This window comes from Podarcis vaucheri, assembly GCF_965113315.1.
Source record: "Podarcis vaucheri genome assembly, chromosome: 2".
Taxonomy (NCBI): Eukaryota; Metazoa; Chordata; class Lepidosauria; order Squamata; family Lacertidae; genus Podarcis; species Podarcis vaucheri.
Window position 1 is genome coordinate 4301139 of NC_138760.1, and position 23508 is coordinate 4324646.

The 23508-nt window shown below is 45.1% G+C and overlaps 1 protein-coding gene across 1 annotated transcript in view; it reads right to left on the bottom strand.

Annotated features, from left to right (window-relative positions):
* Nucleotides 1–8922: 8922 nt before the first annotated feature.
* NDUFA4L2 (NDUFA4 mitochondrial complex associated like 2) overlaps nucleotides 8923–23508 on the bottom strand; it is a 29420-nt gene continuing 14834 nt past the window's right edge. Inside the window, exons 3-4 of the mRNA XM_082209093.1 lie at nucleotides 9449–9509; nucleotides 8923–9231 (exon numbers count right to left, since the gene is read on the bottom strand). Of these exons, the coding sequence (XP_082065219.1) occupies nucleotides 9175–9231; nucleotides 9449–9509 (118 nt within the window). The 3' untranslated portion in view covers nucleotides 8923–9174. The remainder of the gene's footprint in view (nucleotides 9232–9448; nucleotides 9510–23508) is intronic.

Below are 23508 nucleotides of genomic sequence, written 5' to 3' on the forward strand. Positions count from 1 at the left end.
CTGTGAACAACCCAGAAGATGAATGGGGAAGCTTGCAGCAGCCCTTCAGGTGTTATTGAACTGCAGCTCCCAACATCCCTCGCCAGCTTGGGCTGATGGGAATTGTAGTCCAACAACATCTGGAGGGCCTGCGCTAGAAGGAAAGGCAGTTGCTGCTGCTTGCCTCCCTGGGGAAGTAGCAATCTCTGACCATCTATTATTTGCCCTTGGGGCACAGTTTGTGTGTGCATGCATGTCCACAAATGCAGCAGTAATGACATGTGGTGAGAGGGAGAGATTCTTTTCTATAGTCTTCTAGAAAAGCATGTTTCTGGGCTGAGGCTTGCTGCATTCCTGAACTTGACTCTTTCCTGGTCCTGCGCACTGGGATCTTCGGTGGCATAAGGTCACCAGTAGGGACCATGAGTGTGTGTGTGTTTTGCTACCCAAAAGTAAACAGTTTTCAAAAGAATTAATCTCAAGCCACAGCTTCCAGCATCTGTGTCTTGCTGTGTGTGTGTGTGTGTGTGTGTGTGTGTGTGAGAGAGAGAGAGAGAGAGAGAGAGAGAGAGAGACTTTTGCCCGGGGGGGGGGGAGGAATCTGCATATAAAATTTGGAATACAACACAAATTGCATGACTGGAAGCATCTCTCGGCAGCATTGTTCTCGTTCCCTGCCCACTCTCCCAATTTTCTCCTCATCTTTTAGATTAATGGTCAAAACGGCAAATAATCCCCTTGAGACAATCTTCTCTCCCTTTCTTTCTCCTACATGCTTGGGAATTCCTTCTGCTTATTACTAAATCAACCTACTACATTTGTTTCTAGTTTTATGGAGGGAGTCTATAATTCACCAGAAGGCTTCAAGTTATGGGGAACTATTCTCTCTTCGCTTCCTCCAGCCAATGGCAGCTTGTCCTGATGATTAATTGCTCTCACTGGTGACAATTGGTACCTTATTTCTCATTTGAATGGATCCTGCTTTAACTTCCATTTGTTCTTGTTCAGTTTCCCTCTGCCACTGCTTGCTTTTGATCACATTGCTTTTAAGCTTATTTTTGTGTGGTGCTTCCCAACATACAATGCTGCATACATGTAAACACAGGAGATTAGTGGGTGTACTATGGTTAGCTGTAGTAACATTCCTGGTAGGTGGAAGCATGTTACTGTAGACAAACACATTCACTGTCTTTCACGTGGGGAGGAGCACACTGTACCAGCAAAATTAAGCAGACATGCAAATTTTCCCTAAGATAAGAGGCCCTCAAGAATCAGGTCTAGAGGGGTGTGTGTGTGTGTGTGTGTGTGTTTGTGTTTGAAATCCAACGTCCGGCAAATGTGTGTATCTTATGCAAAAGAGCAACATGCACCCATTACACTGCCAAATTCATTCTACCTACAGAATTTCCTAATGTTCAATTCCCGTGAGGGCCCCAGGACTGCGAAAGGGGCCAGTTGCAGGGCCTCCACCACCACTGGAGGCAAGACTCACGGTGCTAGACCCTAGACTCAAGGTGCTACAGTTCCCAGGTGGGCACAGGATGCAGAGCCCTCATCGACTCAGGTTCCTCGGCAGATTTTCCAGATGTAGAGTTTCCTGGGCAGAAATTCAACAGTTTAAGCCTTTACTTACATGGAAATATAATTATGGGGAAATGTTCACTGTGATTGTGCTTTCTCTAATTTTGCATTTTGCCACACACCCATGAGAGCCATTTTGTGACTGCTGCCCCCACGACACTCTCAAACAGTGCCAGATTACCAAAAAGGCAGATTAGGCACCAGCCTATGGGCCCCCTGCCTTTTAGGGGCTCCATGACAATGGATCAAGTCAAGCTCTCTTCGTTCAATGTCATTCCACCAGAGCGAGAGCATGAGAAACCTCCAGGTACAAAGCTTTCTGTGAGTTAGTGTGTCATGAGTTCCACTGACTCCAGATCCTAGCAGAATATTCATGAGTAGTAGGAGAGAATTTGCAAGGGCTCCCCCCCCATGCGATTTCGACTGACTAGGGACCTCCACTGGGTTTAATCTGGCAGTGCTCTCAAAATGTGCCTCTTGGACCATAAAGGTTGGTGGCTTCTGCAATTAAAAGATAAAGGGCAATTTGTTGAAGATGCTTAACACTGCCACATTTTATGTCTTGAGGTGGTATATTTATGCTGCTGGCACTGTTAATCTTAAGCTCAAACATTGATTTTTCATATAACCTGTTGCAGAGGCTTGTCAACTGCTCACCTGATGCTCAAGCATTGCAAGGAGCCAAAATATTACAAGGGGCTCTGTTTTGACATCATACCTCATGGCTTCGAAAAGCTTGTTCTTAAATCAGGTTGCAGAGATGGTAAAGTTTTTGCAGTATTGATCCAGGAAATGTAGCCTTTAATGATGTTTATCTTAATTGGCAATATAACATTGTTTAGGAGGCAGACCCCAGCAAACAAATGTACATATTCTGTCCCTTGAGTGAAATCGACTGCATGAAAAATGAACAGGGAGGCAAGATTTCAGATTCAAATGAAGAGGTAGAACAGCATGGACATCTACAGCAATAATGTAGAATTGTGGCTTGTAAGGTTGCTAGGTTGCAACCTGCAGAACAGACTTCTTTCTTTAATGGTCTTGGAGAAAGAGGATTCAGCTGCAGCTTCTTCCTTCGCTGACTGACCTCTTTGCCTTCCTTTCTCACCCATGTGCTTTGGGGAACAGTCTTCTTAAATCAGTCAGGGCTAGAGAATCTTGAGACTGAGCCCCATTTTGCTGCTGTTAAAGCTTCCTTTCTCAGACTTCTAAGAGGCACACTGTTCTCTTGGAATTAAAACAGAAGGTGCACTTACACCAGGACTGGTGGGGCTGACAGCAAACTATTGCAGTGTGAAGTGCTTCTGTTTAGGTTGCCAGCCAGGCATGCCATCTTTCAGGATACTCCATTCCCTTCCCCTTCCCCAAACGCCAGTTCCACGACCACTAATATGCTCAGTCCTCATTGGACGGTTTTTCGGGTCCCCATCTTTAGGCATTAACTTGAGAGTTTTTGTACTTCCGCAAGCTTACAAATATCTTCCTCTTATATGTGTGGATGGGGCTACTTTCACTACGTAAGGATCGGCATTCTGAGGAGTTCTTCCTCCAAAGAATCCCAGGAACTGTGCTTCACCCTTCACTGGCTATAATTCTCAGCACCCTTAACAAATTGTAGTTCTTACTGGGGGGAAGCCATGTGCCTTAAATGTGCAGTTTCCTCTGAGGGCAGATACTTTTGCTGCCTCTCTGCATTTAGTGCAATTAGCTCACTCCAGATGTGAAAGCACAGCAGAAGGACTGAGTCCTAATAGTAACAGCTGCCTTATACATATATAAGCCATAAGTTCATCAAGCTCAGTACTGTCTGCACTGACTGGCAGCAGCACCCCAGGATTTCAGTCAGGTGCCTCTCTCAGTCCTACCTGGGGATGCCAGGGATTGAACCTGAGACCTTCTGGATGCAAAGCAGATGCTCTGCCACTGAGCTGTGGCCCTTTCCCTGTTAAAGATGGTCTGTCCATTTGACCTCTGTATGGGAAGTGGGGAGGGGTTCCATCCTGTCTTTGTTCTCAGGCAGCAAAATGTCTAGGATCCTCACTGTCTCCACACTTGCATGAAATTAGGCCAAGGGGGTTCCTGAGGTGCAGGTGCTCCACAAATCCAACTTAATGGTGTAACACTGGAAAATGTTGATCATTTTTCCTACCTAGGCAGTTATCTTTCCACAAGGACCGACATTGATGCCAAAATCCAGCATTGCCTGAGCTCTGCGAGTGCAGCTTTCTCCTGCATGAAGAGCAGAGTGGTTGTGGACCGGGACATTTGCAGGGGAACCAAAATGCTTGTTTACAAAGCTATTGTACTACCAAGCTTACTGTATGCTTGTGAAACATGGACCACTTATAAATGCCATCTCCAACTCCTTGAAAGATTCCATCAACTGTTTCTTAAAAAAAAAAAAAATACATTATCACTTGGGAAGATAGGCAAACTAATGTCAGTGTACTGGAAGAAGCAAAGATCACCAGTGTCAAAGTAATGATTCTTCAACATCAGCTTAATTGGACTAGTCATGTTGTTCAGATACAGTACCTGATTATCATATTCCAAAGCAACTACTTTATTCCAAACTTAAAAATGGATAGCATAATGCTGGTGGACAACAAAAGAGGTTTAAATATGCTCTCAAGGCAAATGTACTATAAACACTGGCATGTGGTAAACACTGGCCTGCGAGCGCTCCAATTAGAGAATAGCCTCTACCAAAGGCGTCATGGACTTTGAGGAAGCACAGACTCAGGACAAAAGGGAGAAATGAGCTAAGAGGAAGACACATTTGGCAAACCCTTACAGTGAACAACAACTGCCCAGAAACCAGTGTCCCCACGGTGGAAGGATGTGTGGATCCAGAATTGGCCTCCATAGTCACCTACGGTCGGTCACACTGTTAAGACCATATTCATGGGAGATAAACTTACACCGAAGAAGAAAGAAGAAGAAGCCCACTTCTGGGCTACATTGAGTCAGCATAATCTGCTCAGCATCATGGTCCTGTCACCTGAGTGGCAGATCTGAAATGGAAACCTGAAGTGCAGACTATGTGACACCCTTGTCTTCCACCACCCAGCCCTCCATCGCTATGGTTGCCTCAGCCATACCTGGAACTGTTAGGGAGGCGCAATCAAACAATTCTCTAGGAAAAAATTATGCCCCTTTGGCGGGGCGGGGAAGGGGAAGGGGAGAGACAAAGCTAGGCTTGGCCAGGCCAGTGTGTGGGGATGGTTAAGTTTCCCACTCGCTCCCTTCTTTCTCTGCTTGGCCTGAAGCCTGGATGCTTTTCAGAGCGTTTCTGACGCTGCCATCGCTTAAACCAGCAACAAACTCTATTAGCTGCTACTGCAAATTGGATTTGTTCAATGCGATTGGATTTTGCCTCAGGCCTATGTGGCTTTGTTTGGGTGCGGGGAGTGGTGGAGAGTGGGGAGGAGAGGAGAGGAGGGCGGAGGGTGGCGGCAGCCACTAATAATAGTGACTGTTGCATTTGTCTCCACAGTTCAAGCAGAACAGTAATCTGCTCCTAGAGGGCTGGATGAAACAATAGATTTGGGGAGCAGGAGGAAACCACAGGTGACTGCAGAGGCATCAGACAGTGGTGTTTCCTACTCTCTTCCCAAGCATCCTTTTTAGAGCTTTCACAATCTGGAGCATGGATGAAAGCAACTGGTGTGTTTTTTAATAAAAAGAACCTGGTAATGCTTATCAGTTCTGCTGAGGACCAAAACAGAAATGATGCAGAAGATCTGTGATTGCATCGCCTGACATTCTCGCTCCCTGCCCCCACTTTGAAACAGCTGGAGTAGTGGTGGAGCCCTTTCCCCACTGAAGTGTTTTCCTGGTAAAAATTGCCCTTTCCCAAAATGTTTTAGGCTCCCTTAAGCTCCTGCTGTGACTAAAAGCAGAGCCCCATTTCCCCCAACTGCTTTAAAGGAAGAGCAAACTGTGGTCACATCTGAAGCATTTGAATACCACTTTAACATTCATGGCCTCCCCCCCGAATCCTGGAAAGTATAGTTTGTGGGATAATCAGCCTCATATAACCAATATGCTTAAGTCTAATTAATGCACAAAAGGGTTAAGACCATTGAGTAAGCTGCCCTGCCAGGCTTAGCTCACCTTGGGAGGGATTAGGTAATCAAGCGTTTGGTCTCTCCCAGTCTACCTGAGGAGCTCAGTGTATGAGGTCTGAGCTGCTTGCTCCAAGCTCAGCCCACATGGCCCTAACAAGCCACTATTCAGTTCCTATATCAATAATTTAGGAACTATCACCACTGTATAACTAAGCCAAGTTTTACTGCCTGTGCATGGATTTGATCTTTGTAGAGTTTGTAAGTGAACCATTTTTAACATACCAAACAAGAATGCTGGGATAAGAGGGAAGTTTTGGAACTCATACAGACATATTTTAAAGGTCTAACAGCCTATATTTCCATTCTTTGCTTTGCTGCATATTTTGTGATCTTAAATCTCTCCTGGGGTTTTCTCACCAAAGAGTACTTGTCTCAAACCTGTATCCTGGCATCCAGGAATTCTCCTTTCTATATAATATTTTTTTCCTGCACCAACAGTTTGTTGATGGTGCTGAGAGTTGTTAGGGGACCCCTCACATAGATACAATTCCCCGCACCTTTAAAAAACTACAGTTCTGATTATTCTTTGGGGTAAGCCATGATTGTTAATGGCGGCATAACAGTACTTTAAACGTATGGTGGGTGTGGACCTGTGAGAGAACTCATCATGGCTTTCCTGTGCCATGTCTGTTTTGGCTCCTTAGCTACAGGTGGCATCTGTTACGTGTCTTCAAAAAGCCCCATTAGCATCTGCAGTGCTTCCAGTAGCTGCCTGCACAGTAGCACGTCCTGTTCTCAGATCTGGTCTCTGTTTGTTTTTTCTTGGAGCCAAACCAAAGAACACAGAAGGGAGGCAGGCAGCACTTTTTGCAGAGAGTTAAACAGCTGCTTGAAAAAAGAGGATTCCTGCTTTTGGTCTGTATGCTCACATTCCACTTTGGTAAGCAGGTTGTGCAGGTTCTTATATTTGTTTCAAAAATCCAGAACCTCAGTTTAACTGGAGGTGTCAGTGGCCCAAAGCAAATGTGTATGTGTATGTGATGTGTCTGTGTCTGTGTTTGTGGTGAACATATACCACAGAAAAGTAAAGTAGCTTTCAGATGTCCTGTTTACCAAGCATTTGTCCTGTTTGCAAGGAAAGTATAGATGGCACCAGCTATTTATTGAGCCTTCATTCCAATTTCTTTGTGGGGAGGTTGTTGATGGCGTTGCCCCAAGTGTCATTCCACACCTCCCATTGCATTTTACTGACACTTTGCTTGTTGCAGAAAGTCCAGTCTTTGGGGGCAGTTGGTTTGTTGTGCAAAGACTTCCAACTCAGCCTTAATTTCATAACCTGAATTTTCTGCTATGTGACTGAATCCCATTTTAAAATAGCAACAGTCTGTAAGTGCCCTAAGGGTGCTTCCAGATGGGTGTTTTATGATCAATGTTGCTCATGCATGCTTGGTTTGGTTTGGTTTTTCCCCACATCTACACAATGTCATTGGCATCAAGATTATCTGGAATTTCCCCCAGATAATAAGTTCTTGCCACCTATTGGCAATATCTCAATAAAACATAGGTAATATTGAGGCCTCATCAGGAAGCACTCCAAACCTCTTTCAAAACACTTCCAACTCTCTTTAAGAATGCGTTTCTTCACTCCAAGCCCAGTTGCTTCTAGAGGTTGGAATCACCTTTATTTTGGACTTGTGTGATGTTTGTGCTTCTTCCTTCACACGAGTGGTTCAGAACAAGTGCCAGACAGCTTGCATTTGCCATATAAAACCCGTATTCAAATTCCTGCTCAGTTAAAGGGCTACTTGGTTGGTCTTTGGCAAGTCCCTCTCAGGTTAACCCAGCTGGTACAAGACTGAAGCTGCTCTCTGGGCGTCTTGGAATGAGGGTGGTCTACAAATAAATAAGCTTTCTTTGGCTTTCTGGATTTTGGCTGGAGAGGCAGCATCTGCCAAAAACAATACTCACCCATCATTGCACAAATCATTATCGCTCAAATGCTTAATTCTTACACATGCATACATAAGCAACCTCCAAAGGCATTTACTTACCATTCAGGTATGTAGTTCTGCATTCATGTATGTGTAATCAAGACTGCTGTTCTTATGCATATGGGGCAGTATCCAGTGCACTCATTCCACTAGTGCAAGGCTTTATGCTTTTGCAACTGTACATTCCGCCCTCTCCTCTCACTGTGCATGCCCTGTACCCTCCCCAAATCTGCTCCAGAGGGTTGGGGAAATCCCAGTTCCATTGGATGAGTGTACATAACAGATTATTTAGCACTGCATTGGCTAATACCCAAAGAACGTATTTGCGTTGTGTATACTGTGTTTATATACACACAGAGAAACATGAGAGAGAAGAGAGGAAATGCTGGGGCTTAATTTGGCTGAATACAAAAACTGGGACTTATTTCTGCTTAACCCACGTGTGTAGAAATGGGTTGTGGTTACTTGGTAAATGAAATGTACTCTAGAGATGCTCTACAGTCTTTGTGACTACTTTGCATATTCCAGGGCTGTATGTCTTGGCACAGAAAACAGATTTCTGGCCCTGGCGCAAATAAAATAAAAGCCTGGTTATTCACGTGTAATACTATATAATAAGGCGCACCAACAGGTTAAAGAACAGTTTCTACCTGTGGGCCGTGAGGCTGCTGAATGGAAGACAGCAACATTGCAGCTGACATTCAGAGTTGGTGGTTGTGCGACAGCACACAGAGTGTAACAAGGACTGAGAGATTGGGGGGGAGGGGGGCTCGTTGAATCTCACTGTAAACAAGTGGTACAGTGACAATAAAGTATTTCTATAAATGCTATGCCAGTACCTCTATAATTATCCTTTGAAACATAGGTAGAGCAGTCCAGATCACCACAGTACCTAACTCCACCAACTGCTGATGAATCCCATGAAAATGTCCTATAACATTTACAACTTGTGTTGCACCATTCCTAAAGAGCCTTCTTCCTCCAAACCAGGAGTTGCCTGTCTTAGGGAGGGCACCTCCCCAAAGGCCTCGGTAAGCGTGATCGACTCTGGGGTCTATTATTTGGTGCTGCCCTTTCTCTGTGGGAATAATACAGTTGAGCGTGGGAGACAGGAAATGCAGCAAATTAAGTTCAGCAGGGGCATTCACAGGAAGGGGCTGGGAAACACTGAACCAAGAAGACTCTTAGGACCCAAAGGGAACACACTTTGTTCCATTCCTTCTCATTTTCTCCCTCCACCTCTTTTAATAAAAGCGCTGTTTGTTATCCAAGGCATTTCCTAGAGAAAGAATGGGCTAATATTTTGCTTTGCTTCTGCTGAATGGGCTGTAGATATTTTATTGGCCATCTGTAGTGTGGCACCAGCGAATCAATACATAGGCAGGCAGGAAGCAGTAGCAGTAGCAGTAGCATGTGTGCAATTTTAAGGCATGTACACAATTTAAGTGAAAGATGGTTAAAGACTCAATGTGAGAGCAGAAGATGTGACTGTGCAGAGCAGCAAGTGGTTCTTCCCTGGACATGGCAGGAGCTGGAAGATGGCCATGGCACCCTCAGAAGTCTGGGCGATCTTTCTTCAGGGTTTTGTAGTCCGTGGAGACAGCCATGAACTATGGAAGAAGGTGTTGCTGATGACTGATGGTTTGCTCTCTTTGCCCCATCGGAATTACTATGGCATGATGTGTCATCCCTCAATGCCCACCCCCACCCTTTCCAGGGTTCTGGCTCTTCCCACTCCACCCTACATTTGACATGGTCCAATTGGACATTTTCTTCATTCTCTTGTTTTTTAGCTGGGGTGATCAAAACACGTAACCTCCCACATACCTTGTACTGTTCATTAGGACTCAGTTTATTCCACGGTTCTGGATTATTCTTCCTATCCCAACTGAAAGGGGGGAAAGGAAAGGAAAGCCACATATAATAAGTTTTACACATCTGGATAGTGCCATTGAGTATATCCCTCCCACCCTAAGGCAGCTTTGATTTCTTCATCTTTTCTCCTCATAGTATTTCATTACGAAGGATTCATCCAGTCACATTCACATCATTTAAAGCACAGGGCTTCCCACTGCAGAATCCTGGGATCCATAATTTGTCCATCACTAAGCTACAACTCCCTTAACAAACGATGATTCCCCAGTGGTTCATTGTGCTTCAGATGTGTTTTGTCTCTGACCACTGCTCCTCTGAGGCTTCAAAACTCTTATTAGCCCAAGCACTGGTATTCCTAAGCTACAAATAACATGAGAGGACAGAAAACCAGGCAGGGTCCTCTCTTACTTTGATGGGTTTCTTGGCAGTGGTAGCCAATGTAGGATTGCTCTGAGGCATCATGGAAAATTTAAATGGAGCCCAGTAGACTTGGCTGCCTGATGTAGAAGGCCCAGGGCAACTGCAAACACTGATGGGTCCTGCTGTGGGACATGAGCTGAGCAGCTGCCCCAGGATGCCACATGCTGGTGTTGGTCCAGAAATTACATTACAGCCTGGGTCCAACTACCTAACACCATGGTGCTTTTCTGTGAAGGGAGTTCTCTTCTCTTTTTTGACTTACTGTATTACTTGTGAGATGTATAGAAGTGAAAGCTGGACCATAAAAAAAGCTGATTGCCGAAGAATTGATGCTTTTGAATTATGGTGCTGGAGGAGACTCTTGAGAGTCCCATGGACTGCAAGAAGATCAAATGTCTCCATTCTTAAGGAAATCAGCCCTGAGTGCTCACTGGAAGGACAGATCCTGAAGCTGAGACTCCAATACTTTGGCCACCTCATGAGAAGAGAAGACTCCCTGGAAAAGACCCTGATGCTGGGAAAGATGGAGGGCACAGGGAGAAGGGGATGACAGGGGACGAGATGGGAGGACAGTGTTCTCGAAGCTACGAGCATGAGTTTGACCAAACTGTGGGAGGCAGTGGAAGACAGAAGTGCCTGGGGTGCTCTGGTCCATGGGGTCACAAAGAGTTGGACACGACTAAACGACTAAACAACAACAACATTACTTGTGAATTGGTTGGAAGGTTCCAAGTCCCATGTGTAAAAGACATGAGATCAGTGGTGGGGAGTGCAAGATCTTCCTTATGAATTCACCTCACATGTGGTGATGGTGGCAGAAGTAGCACATGAGGCCAGAAGCATTTGATCTTGTCTGCTGCTTCTGGCCTTGTTGGTGCTGCTCATATACTTCTAAGCTTATCAGCATGCTAATGCCTGACCACTGCTCTTGCTGCTCCTCATCCTGTTTCTGCTGTTTCCCAATACAGTGGTACCTCAGGTTACAAACACTTTGGGTTACAGACTCCGCTAACCCGGAAGTAGTACCTCGGGTTAAGAACTTTACCTCAGGATGAGAACAGAAATCACACGCTGGCGGCACGGCGGCAGCGGGAGGCCCTATTAGCTAAAGTGGTACCTCAGGTTAAGAACGGTTTCAAGTTAAGAACAGACTTCTGGAACGAATTAAGTTTGTAACCAGAGGTACCACTGTACGAGGTGAGCAAGGAGGCTGAGGTCAATCTGCAGCTGCCATCCTTGGAGGACTGGGGCATGACAGGTCTCTTTTAGCCACCATGAATGGGCTTGTGAATGCTCCTCTTCCAGCATGGCTGCAACGAGGAAATTGGAAGTGTTTGCTCCAATTTTTAACTAATCACAGGATTGTGCCTGAACCTGAACAAACTGTGGTTAGTCTAAAAAATGATTTATGAATTGAAACAAGCCAACTTCAAGCCTATGTTTTCAATAAACCATAGTTTAGCCATAGTTTAAGGTTCAGACATAATGCTAAACTGTGGTTAACTGAAAATAGAAACAAGCACTTTCATTCTCCTCTCCTGTGGTGAATGAAGGGCACTTTGTACATGTTCAGAGGTGCTTCTATATACCCTATGGCATACAACTGAACCCTGACATGAAATCTGGATTCTGGAGCTAACCATGAGTCCTGATTTTCAAATTTAGCCTTACATGTAAGCTTCTCAGGACTTGTCTTTAAATGTTGTCATGTACATTAAGAAAAAGTGTCATGTAAATTAAGAAGAATAAAATGTCTATTGTTGTTCTCGCAAAGGACTAACAAGTATCTCTCATTAAAATGTGGCCCAGATACAATTTGAAACCAGGTCCTCCAAGGCCCACACTGACATCTGCACAACCATTTTCTCTTTCCATTGAGAGATAAGAGACCAAGGCTATGGTTCTAGCTCCCAGGATTGGGGGTTGGTTTTCAAACATCTGATTTGGTTGTGGTTGCTTTTATCGAGATGTGTACCCTCATATAAATAATGTGTACACACGTGAGGGTCCCTCCTGTGAATACACATCTTCCTGCTGCCTTCTGTAGGGGGTGAAGCACCCCCCTTTCCCTCCCCCTCCCCCCCTCGCCACAATCACAGACTCTGTTTAGCTGCTGACTCTGGTTCCTTAGCAAGTAATGCAACGTGCTAACAAGATGATGGTTGTAAGCCACAAACTGCCAAGTCTTGTTACAATCCTCTCCTGTCGACTGCACTAACCATATAATCAATGTGGAGAGAGAGATTTTTGTTTCGTTTTTTGTTCAGAATTGCCTTTTGAGGCATCAAAGTATTAAAAGTGAACAAGAAACCATTTGAAAATCTTAGTTCAGCAACATGGTGGGGGGTGGGGCGGCTTCTGCAAGGTCGGGCTAAGACATATTGCTGCCTCCCCCCCCCCCAGCATGTAAAGCTAGCTAAAGAAGAAAATCCCACAAGTGCCTCTCCACAGTCCCAAGAAATGAGAATGCAGCCATTATTATTATTTTGCCCTGATAGGGGCTCAAATCAATGATTAACAATTTCCTGCTCTGTCATTATGCTAGGGTAGCCATGTGAGTGACCTACGTTACAGAGAACCATCCTCTATTTTGAAGGGTTATCAGAAGATGGTCTGCTCTTTGAAGGTGTCCTCTCTTTGAGGACTGTCCAGTCCTGGTCTAGTTTAAATAAAAGGAACTTTTAAGAAGAGAAAAGAGGAGCCCTGAAGTTGTCCATCAACAATCAGGAGCTCCTGGTCAGCCGACTGAGCAGTCACACAAGTCACCTGGTGTCATCTCAACCACAGTGATAAATGCATTTCCCTTCTCTTTAAATTACATTTATGATTTCCAAATTTGTGCCTATACATATAAAGGACCACATGCAAATCTCATGCACGTTGGTGTCTTCTATTTGTGCCCAAGGGTAATTTGACAGTGGAACAGCCTGACAAGGTTATGCATAAAGAAATGTTGGGGCAGAAATAGTGCTTTAGCAATAGTGAGCTCCATATGTTCTAGAGCTAAAACACAATTCTGCATAAATGTGAAATATAATTTATTTTTTGGGGTGAGGGTACAGAACCATTAAGATGTAAACCGGCAATGAACCTTTCTGCCTGAACCGTGGGTGTGAAGTGAGTTCATTGCATCAGTGATTGCCTCCACAAAAGGCTTGACAATGCTGCACAGAGTGGAGCACACAGAGGAGCATGTGGGGCACCCCGTGAGGCTGAAAAGAAACGCACAAAGATTCAACAGAACCAAGGAGATAAGGAACTATACAACCTTTAGAAGACATCTGAAAGCAGCCCTGTATAGGGAAGTTGTTTTTTTTAATGTTTAATGTTTGATTATGTTTCTATGTGTGTTGGAAGCTGCCCAGAGTGTCTGGGGAAACCCGGTCACATGGGTGGGGTATAAAATAATAATAATAATAATAATAATAATAATAATAATAATAATGAGAAATGTTGGAGGGTAGGGTTAAACTGACCAAGGGTCTGAATCAGTAAAAGCCAGTTTAACATGTTCACATGGGCTGACTCTCCGTGAAGGGCAGGAATGGGGAACTTCCAGTTGTTGCTAGACTCTAACCTTCATCAGCCCCAGCCAGCCTGGCCAATGACTAGGGATGATGGGAGCTGTAATGCAATACCCCCTGGGGGGCCACAGATTTCACCGTCCCTGGTCATAAGGTGCCACACATATCCACTGAGCTTTCTGACATGGTTCGGAAAGTGGAATAATTTAGAGCCAGCACTGACAGATCCTGCAGATTGTGAGGCAGTAAAAAGAAGAAGAAAGTGGGGGGCGGGGAGCAGAATAGGTGGATGCGAAGCATCATATGATGGAGTGATGGGGAGATTTTTGTGGGGTTTTTTTGAAACATTAGACTGAATGAGTAAATAGAGAATACACTGTTGAGAAGAATCACACAATAACTAAAATAGAGAGAGCTAAATGAAGCCCAGGAGAAGATTTCTAGTGTAGTTGTGCGAATTTATCCCATCACAATGAAAAAGTTCATGAAAAAACACGATGCTGAGTATTTTGAATATTTCTGAGTTATCCTTTGCCCAGTGCACAAGGATGTAACTTCGCGTCCGTTGGTAGCACCAGATCACACTTCCACTCACCTTTTGAATGGTTTCATGAACTTTGTGGGTGGCTGGGGAGTAGTCTGGGGTACCTGAAAGACACCTGCCCAACCTGAGGGCAGAGGCAGCCCTAGACTATCATGACAGATTAGGTCAACTATTCCCCAATCCCAGTATGTCACCCCTGGAACTGACCAACAACAGTGTCTTCAGAGAAAAACACAACTTAGTCGTGTGCATTCATTTCAGTGGTTTTACTCTGAGAATGGCTTAATTGCACTCAGTCCTATCCACATTCATCTGCATGTGCATCGGGTCTATAAAGTGGCAGGGATCTAACTTGTCTGCATGCCCATAGAATACCTTCAGTCTATGGCGGTTAAGGGTGAAGCCAACAGATACAAAGAGGCTGAAAGGCTAGGTGGGCCACTCAAAGGGATCCTGGCCCCTTGCCATACTCTGTGCATGGATCCAAGTGTAAGAACCCTTACCTCATGGAGTAACTTGCAACTGCTTGAATGAATGTTCATATGCTATAGTCTGCTAGCAGGACGTACTGGAATTGAATGGTAGGATGTGAAGAGGGAAATTATATTTGAAAAGCTAGACTGGTGTGCTAGCATGGAGTGTGCCAACTTTGGTTTAAGTTAAAGATGGCACTCTGGGCTGGTCTCAAGGCTGACCAAGGTGGGCAGGCACCGTGCATCAATGGGGAGCTAAGACAGATTCTGGAAAACTGAGGGAGCTGGGTACAACTGGGCTAAATGAGGATTTCCTGGCTTTTTGGAGGCCAGGATGGGTTACCTGGCAAAATGTAGTTTTACTAGTGGTCATTGTGGTCAGGCCAGTAAAATGCTGGCAGACTGGCAAGCCTCATTTCTAGATTTTGGTTTCTCATTCATGCAGGGGGACCGGAGAGTAAATATGGTAAAATAAAATATATTAAGGTGCTTAGATATTATGGTAACAGAGGCTGTTGTAAGCTGGGTAAGGTATAGACTTGAGGAATGGCATTTTAATGCATATTTACCTGTCAGGCAATGGCCACAGATCGTGGTGAAGTGCCCGGGGGAAATAACCTGCATCTTTCCATTTAAATGAATATCCAGGACAACGGCTGACATGATATTGAGGCCTGACAGGAGATGGAAAGCTGACTGTCAGCTGCAGGCCTGTCCTCTTATAATGGGGCAGCGTTAACTCTTTTCAGGTCAACACTGAGCCTAACTCACCATTTAAAATATAATACAATCTTAAAGCGGAGGGAAGATTGTGGGGTGGGGTTTACTTCATTTGAAGCTATAGATGGCAAAGTAATCCCTGCTTTGGAAGGAACCTGATAGGATGGGAAGACATTTTAAAGAAAATAAACTTGGCTTCAGGAACATGGTGCGATTGTTGTTATTGTTGCTATAGTGATGACGATGATGGTGATGATGATTAATCAGCTCCCCCTTCCTCCAAAAAGGTCAGAGGAAAATGCAAAAAGATAAGACAGTGCGTGCCTGCAGCTCACAGTGCAAAATATGCAAAACAAAAGGAAAAAGGAATGGGCAGGGAGGAAGAAAAGGAAGCTTTATCTCATATTACCCTTGCCACTGCCCAATGAGATGAGGCTGAACAGAGAAATAGTGGCTCGTCCAGCACTCTGCCCAATACCCAGCACAGGCCCCCTGTATTAATTTATTTTCATTTCTTCTCACCTTGAGTGAGTAACAGCAGTTACCTCTAGGTGATCAGCTATTGCAGGAATACAGTTGTACACCCCTACACTCTGTTGACTGCAACCAGGGCTCTGTCATTGTCTTTTCTGTCCTTAAAACATAGCTGGCCTTTTAAGGTTACAGAGGAGATGGGAACCATATGCAGATCACAGAACCACAGACTCACGTAATTGTAGATTTGGAAGTGATCCAAAGGGCAGGGGCGGAGGAAGGGGGTGCAGTGGGGGCGGGCCGCCCTGGGTGTCACCACTGAGGGGTGTGACAAAATGCCGGGCGGCACTCACTACGGGGCCTGCAGCGTGCCCCAGCCATGCATCTCTCCAAACAGTCCACCCGCTGCCTGCCCCTCAGCTGTAGGGCGGTTGAGTGGGAGGAGGCAGGCAGACTCCTCAGAGGCCCCGTGGAGCGTCCTGCCCCAGCTGGCCCCGCCCCGTGGGCGGCTGGCCCTGCGCCCGGGCGCAGGGCATGCACATTGCCCCAGGCGCCCAATCGGCTTGCTCCACCGCTGTCTAAGGGTCATCTAGTCCAACCCCTTGAAAATGCAGGAATCTCTACCAAAACATTCCTGACAGATGGCCATCCAAATTCTGCTCAAAAACTTCCAATGAAGGATAGTCCACCACCTCACACTGGAGTCTGTTCCACTGCTGAACAGCTCTTACTGTCAGAAAGTTCTTCCTGATGGTTAGTCAGAATTTCCTTTCTTGTAACTTGAATCCATTGGTTCGGGTCCTGCCCTCCACAGAAGGAGAAAACAAGCATGTTCCATCCTCCATGTGACAGCCCTTTAGATATTTAAAAATGGCTATCATATTTCTTCTCAGTCTCCTCTCTTCCAGTTGACTCCATCAACTGTCCCTCATAAGACTTTGTTTTCAGACCCTTTATTATCCTGGGGCAGATCTACATTCATGGTTTATAACATTAAGAAAGAGTTAAGGCATGGTTTTCAAAACGTAAGGGTCACATTACATTTTGCTAAGAATGCTAAGAATGTGTTATTAAAACGTGACACCAGAGGGCATTGCAAAGCAACCAGGAACCAGGCAGTAAGAGGAACTGTTGTTATGGAGGAAGAACGTTAAGGTAATGAACTTTTTTTAAAAAAACCAAAACAGTATGCCCTGGGACGTTTTAGAACAATATAGCTAGTATTGTTTTAATAATGTTAAAAAGGTCAGTGTAGATCCTACCCTGGTCACTCTCCTCTGCACACGTTCCGGCTTGTCAATGTCCTTCTTAAATTGTGGCGCCTAGATATGGACACATTATTCCAGGTTTGGTCTGACCAAGGCAGAATTTCTGCTAGAAGTTTTAGAGCTACATATAGTCAAAACATGTGGGTATTGGATTTGGGACTGTAGTAGTAAGCCCCTCTCTGACCCACATGCATTCAGTTGTATGCATACAGACTCCATGTAAGATGCCCAGTTATTTAACAGAACATGTGTAGGTCGGGGGGGGGGCTGTTACCAGAACCCCACTCCCTCCATGTGCTTTCACTGTACTCAATTTGAATGTCTTGTCTAGTGCTACAAAGGACTCAGCATGTTGTCTGTGTAAAACAGGGCAGTACTCCTCTGATTTTCCCTTCTGGCCTTAGATTCACTCATTATTGGACTAGAAGGGGAAATAGGGTGCTGTGGGTTAAACCACAGAGCCTAGGACTTGCCAATCAGAAGGTCGGCGGTTCAAATCCCCACAATGGGGTGAGCTCCCCTTGCTCAGTCCCTGCCAACCTAGCAGTTCGAAAGCACGTCAAAGTGCAAGTAGATAAATAGGTACCGCTCTGGCGGGAAGGTAAACGGTGTTTCCGTGCGCTGCTCTGGTTCGCCAGAAGCGGCTTAGTCATGCTGGCCACATGACCCGGAAGCTGTACGCCGGCTCCCTCAGCCAATAAAGCGAGCTGAGCACCGCAACCCCAGAGTCGGTCACGACTGGACCTAATGGTCAGGGGTCCCTTTACCTTTACTCAGGATTTAAGCTTAAGGGCCGCAAAGTCTAAGGCTAGAAAGAGACAAGGAGAGCCCAGTCTACAGCTGCTATAGTACTGCCTTGTTTGACACAAGGCTATGCTATGAAGGCTGTGTATTTCAGTCCCTGCTGTTGGTTCTAGACAGGATGAGGGTGGGACAATCAGGAGCGTTATGGGTGGACAGCATTGAGGTGGGTGATGGCTACAACTTGAGCAATGATTTGCAGGCAAGTTGTGAGATCCTTGCTCACTAATATCTTGGGATATTGTGGAGTATCCCAACTTGCCTGGGTCTAGCTGGAATAGGTGATTGCAAATCATGATATACCCAGTGGGTAATGCAAATTCTGCATGTGAAAATTTACCTCAGTATTTTAGAACACGAGACACTTTGGCATTTCCTGACTGCTTTGATTTTGGCAGGTATCAAATATGAAATTTCATCAAGCTGTTAACTGTCAAACACTAATACTACCACATGACATCTGTCAAATACAGGCAAATATCCATATGTCAGCTATAATCAAATACGGTCAAATATTATTTATCACATTTTTATCCCAACCTTCCTCCAAGGAACTCGTGGTGGTGTACATTATTCTCCCCACTGCCTCATCCTTGTGATAGCATTATGAGGTAATTCTGAGAGAATACATGGCCCATGGCCATGCAGAGAGCATCGCAGCTGAGTGGGCTTTTGAACCCTCATCTCCCTGATTCTAATTTGACATTCTAACCATTACATGATGTTGGCACCAAATAAAGAAATACTATTAAAATGCTATTGCATGCCAACTGTCAAATATAAAATACCATTGTACAATGGCTCTCAAAAATTGTCCAGTACTAAACACTCAGATCAAATACAACCAGGTGTTGTATGCAGATATAAAATATTCAGAGGAAGTCCAGTAAATATTTGAATATTCAGAATACTGTGACTATTTTGCATACCAATTCTCTGATGAGATATTTTCAAGCAAATTGGTTTCAGCTCCTACTACTTGTCTTCTAACTTCCAGTCAAAATCTCTCCCCCCCCCCCGCCCAGCAGTCCTTACTCTGAAGCAGTCGCAGCTACCTCACACGGGGTGTTAAGGAGAATAAGGACAAGATCTCCATGTGTGACGCTGAAGAGATGGAATTAAGCCTTCAAAATTAACACTAAAAAAACTTGAGAGACTCCTGTGAACTCCTGTAGCTATGACAACTGGCTGCTGGGGAGACTGCCAGGCATGGAGCCATATTAGAACTCCAGCTGCTTGTAGCTGTGGATCCAAAAGGAGGAAATGAGCCGAGCCCGTGGGTCCCCTGGAGAAGCCACATTTGCCCTCCGCCACACAGGCACACGCGTGCCTCTCTCCAGGATATTCGGTAATCTGTACGGCTGGTCTCACATGTATAGATATTTAGGTATCTGCCTGTCAGTGAACAACAAACGAATATCCTGCCATCCCATCTCAGTCTTTCTCTTTCATTCTGTGCACCCAAACACAAATCCTTTTATGCTAGGGATTCCCAGCCTTTAAAAATAACAAAGCCACCCCATCCTAAAGTTGCACCTTGTACTCTGAGCTGCGGATAAATGAATCTGTCAATTTAGGTTTCTCTCAATTTCCCATTTTTTCCAAGCTTCAATTCAGTCTGCCTATTTCCACAGCAGATTTTTTCTCTTTAAGCCCCACAAAAATTAAGCTTTTTTTGTACAACTTTCTCCTAATATGCTCATTTTTAATGAAATTTTGCCCAATACATACATTTTCCTAAACATTGCTTCATAATTGCTGTATAGTTTACTTATTTTCACACTTGCCCCTGATGCACAAATATTTGTATGCTTTTTTGGCATTAAAGATCCCAAATTTTGTAGAAGCACAAAGAAGAATTGCAAGGTATAGTTGTGCTTCAGTTCACATATTGGTTCAGGAAGTATGAATTAGGCAGGTGCAAACTGAAATGTGAATCAAATGAATTTCTCCACATACCCCCTGCTGTCCCTCCTCTGGGGAGTCTCCTCAGTTATTAATGGTATGAGTTCACAGGCCACCTTAGGTCATTTTTTGCCTCTGGTTTGTTTTGTCCATCTAGCTAAGATCCATGTGTGCCTCCTTCTTGTTATTTCTTCCATTGCTGGTTGTCTTATCCATGTATTTTCAAATTAAGTTATGCTGTTGTGCTTCAGAAGAGGCAGGCAATTAGAATTTCATCACTAGAGTGACCTGATGCCAAGCAGAGCAGGGCTCTCTCTTGTATTCCTAATAGATATACAGCAAAGGAAATTTCAACAGGTCCAGCTTGGCTCCCCTATGCAGCGCTGGGAGATGAAAAGCTGACCCCTACCAAATTCCATCTTCTAAACAACTATTAAAAGTATAAGTAGGAGATCTCTTCTCTTTTGCATCTGGCTACCCTAAATTTCACTAAACCTGACCACAGAATTTACATCCCTCCAGCTCTCCTGTTCATTCCATTGGGATGGGAGAGAAATTCTATTCGGTTTGCATTTAAAAGTGAACTTTCTGAAACAATATGCAGACAACAATATGCAGACACAGCCATCTTTTGAAATTCACACTGTTCCATATTCTTCTGTGTGGTTCTCCAACCAAGTCATGTGCACAAAAATGCATATATTCATGAAAATAACATAGAAAAATGCATTATATTATGGGAAATTGGTTTGCAAAAATGTGTATATTAGGCAAGACTGCGTACGAAAATGAATATTTTAAGAGACGTTCACACTAAAATGCTGATGAATTTTCATGATGAGGTTTAAAAAAAACAAAAGTTGATGTGGAAAATTTGAGATCTGAATGTAAGGTTGGAAAAACCTTCTCAATCAAGCTGTATATAAACATTGTGAAATAAATAATATAACATAATAAATAAAAATGAGACACAGAGAAACTGAAATAGACAGATTTGGCCACCCCTTCATTCCAGTCTGGCAGTATAGGCTGGCCCATTAAGGAAAATGGGACCCTGGACCACCAACTTTAGCCTGCCCCCATTTGCCTGCCTCCTTGCTTATATCCATTCCAAGGAATGGCACTGCCTGTCAGCCTCCCCCCTCTCGGTCTCTGTCCTTGTAGAACTCAGCAGGGATGAGGACATTGGTTCTGTCATTAGTTCTGTCTCCACCTTCTGTTGACCTTCCACCCTACCAGACCCAATGGGCACCAGGCGCCAGTGGGCCATGTTTTTCTGATTAGTTGTGTATATACAGTGGCGTAGCGTGGGGGGTGCAGGGGGGCCGGCCGCACCGGGCGCAACATCTGGGGGTTAGGGTTAGGGGGCGCAAATCGATGGGTTAGGGGGCGCAAATCCATGGGTTAGGGGGCGCAAATTACTTGCCTTGCCCCGGGTGCTGACAACCCATGCTACGCCACTGTATATATCTTAATCCCTATGGTCATTTGCTTTGTTTATCCACACATTCCCTCTGGACTGCATTAATCCAGCTCTGCTTGCTCAGTGCCCATGAGGAAAAGGATCCCCAGAAATGGGGAGAGTTGCTGATGGGATCTCTGTGGCTGTTTGTGCTGATATCGAAAATGATTACTGATAAAACTCTTGCAAAGTGCAGAAGTGTTTACCACCTTTAGTGAAGCTGTGAGTTGTCATTATTAGTCCCTACAAAAGGGAGACGGGGGCTGAGAAACAGCAACTTGCCAAAGGCTAACCTTGCAGTGTAATGACAGAGCTGGGAATTATACCCGTGGCTCCAGGACCAGCCACAGATGTGTTCTGCTGGGGCATGTGAGGCAGGTACATTGAGAAGAAAACCTGTAGAGAGGAGTAGCTGCGCCTATTTTGCCACAGAGGCTGAAGGTGACTGTACTGATGCCCCAGGTATGATTTGCCCCTCACACCTCATTGCGGAATGAGCGTATGGTCCCTGCCACTTGCTTGTTCATCCACCATGCCTGTGGACCTGGCAAGAAGACACTATCTCAGACCCTGTGGTGAGAGCATCAGCAGCTTGGGTTGTCCCCAGGCTCTGCAGCCTCCTGCTTTCCCCCAAAGGTGAGATTCTGTTTCTTCCTTCTGGGAACTAGGTCAGAGGCTAGATAACCATGGATTTACAGGGATATTCAATCTTTCTCAATTATGTGTGTACCAGTGACAAGACCTATGCAGGTCTTAGTAACAGATCTCCCCCTGTCTCTTTCAAATCTATAACAGGGCTGGTCCAACCATTAGGCAGAATAGGACAAGTGCAACAGGTGGCTGTTCCTCCCAAGGCTCACAGCCATTCTCGTTTGTTGCCACCTAGTCTGTCCTGGGTCTCCTAATGTGGCTCTCTATCACAGATGTGGTGCAGAATGCCAGTGCTGAAGTAAGAGTCAACTGCCAACTCAGTCAATGTAGAGGGCACCATTTTGTTTTTTGCCTCAGGCAGCAGCATGCCTTGGGCGAGCCCTGAACCCATCTCTCCCCACCCATATTTCTTCCATTGTGTCCTTCCTCAGCCCTGTCCCAGAAAACACTGCTGTCAATATACAATAATAAGAGCAGCCTACCACCACAGACAAACAAACCAACAAACCAACATCCTTCTCCAGAATGGCCTGGTGCCTTTGGCAGCAATGCAACTTGATCTGCAGCATATGAAACATTCCATGGCAAGGAGCTAAAGATGGTCACCTACTAATGTCTGTGGTGATGTCCTCCTACCAGTCCCTACCTTGGGATGCGGGTGGCACTGAGCCTCTTGGGCTTGCCAATCAGGTCGTCAGTGGTTCAAATCCTTCTGATCGGCACTGGTCCACCAATCCCTTCTGATCGGCCACTGGTCCACCAATTTCTCTCCTTCCTTTGCATTTCGAGCATAGACAAAGCCAGCTCATGATCTTCTAGCTTTTTACAGACTGGTATTATCCTTTCCTGAGTGGCATCTGCAGAAACCTGGTCATTTCTGCACTACAATCATCATGGAAGTCCTGGAGGTAGAGGTAGAGGTAGAGGTAGAGGTAGAGGTAGGGCCAGGGCTAGGGCTTAGAGCCAGGGCCAGGGCCAGGGCCAGGGCCAGGGCTAGGGTTAGGGCATAGAACCAGGGCTAGGGCCAGGACTTAGAGCCATAGGAATATTTAGCATCTTCCTGAATGACAATCCCCAGGATTCTTTGCAGGAAGCCATTTCTTTAAGAAGGTATCAAACTGCCATAACAATATTTGTTGATTCTGCTGCAACTGACAAACACAGATATCTCTCTGGTATAAAACTGATGCAAGTTTGTAGTTTAGACATGCCTATGAGCTGCTGAAGACACACTGTGGTTCAAAAGAAAAAAGATAACAGATGATGGTTTGACTGTAAGGAGAAAGGGATTGGTGGACCAGTGCCTGAGATCTTTCAAATCCTGGAGATAGGACTATGAGATTTCAAGAGACACCAGCTAAGCTGGTGGGGCGGGGCGAATCTGTCCTTGTCATTTCATCTCCTAAGGATGATTGTTGTTGAAACATTAAGTATCTCAGAGCTGTTTTTCATTTTAGCTTTGAGGTATTTGTGAACAAGCAGCTAATGATGTGGGTTGGGACGGGGAGAGGTTAAGCCCACAAAACAGTCCTGGAGATCAAGGCCAGGAAAGTTCCCACGAGAAACTCTTTCCCACACACTCATGAACTCCTTCCTGCTCCTTTAACACTTTGGCCCTAGACAGGAAGCAGGAGACCAAACTTTTCATGTGGGAATCAGGCACTGATGATAAAAGAAGGCGCTTGCATTGACAGGGGCAGAGAAACCAAATCTGGATGCTTCTACCTCATCCCACATCCGTGCTTGGGGGTTGTTTCCAATGCTAGTCCT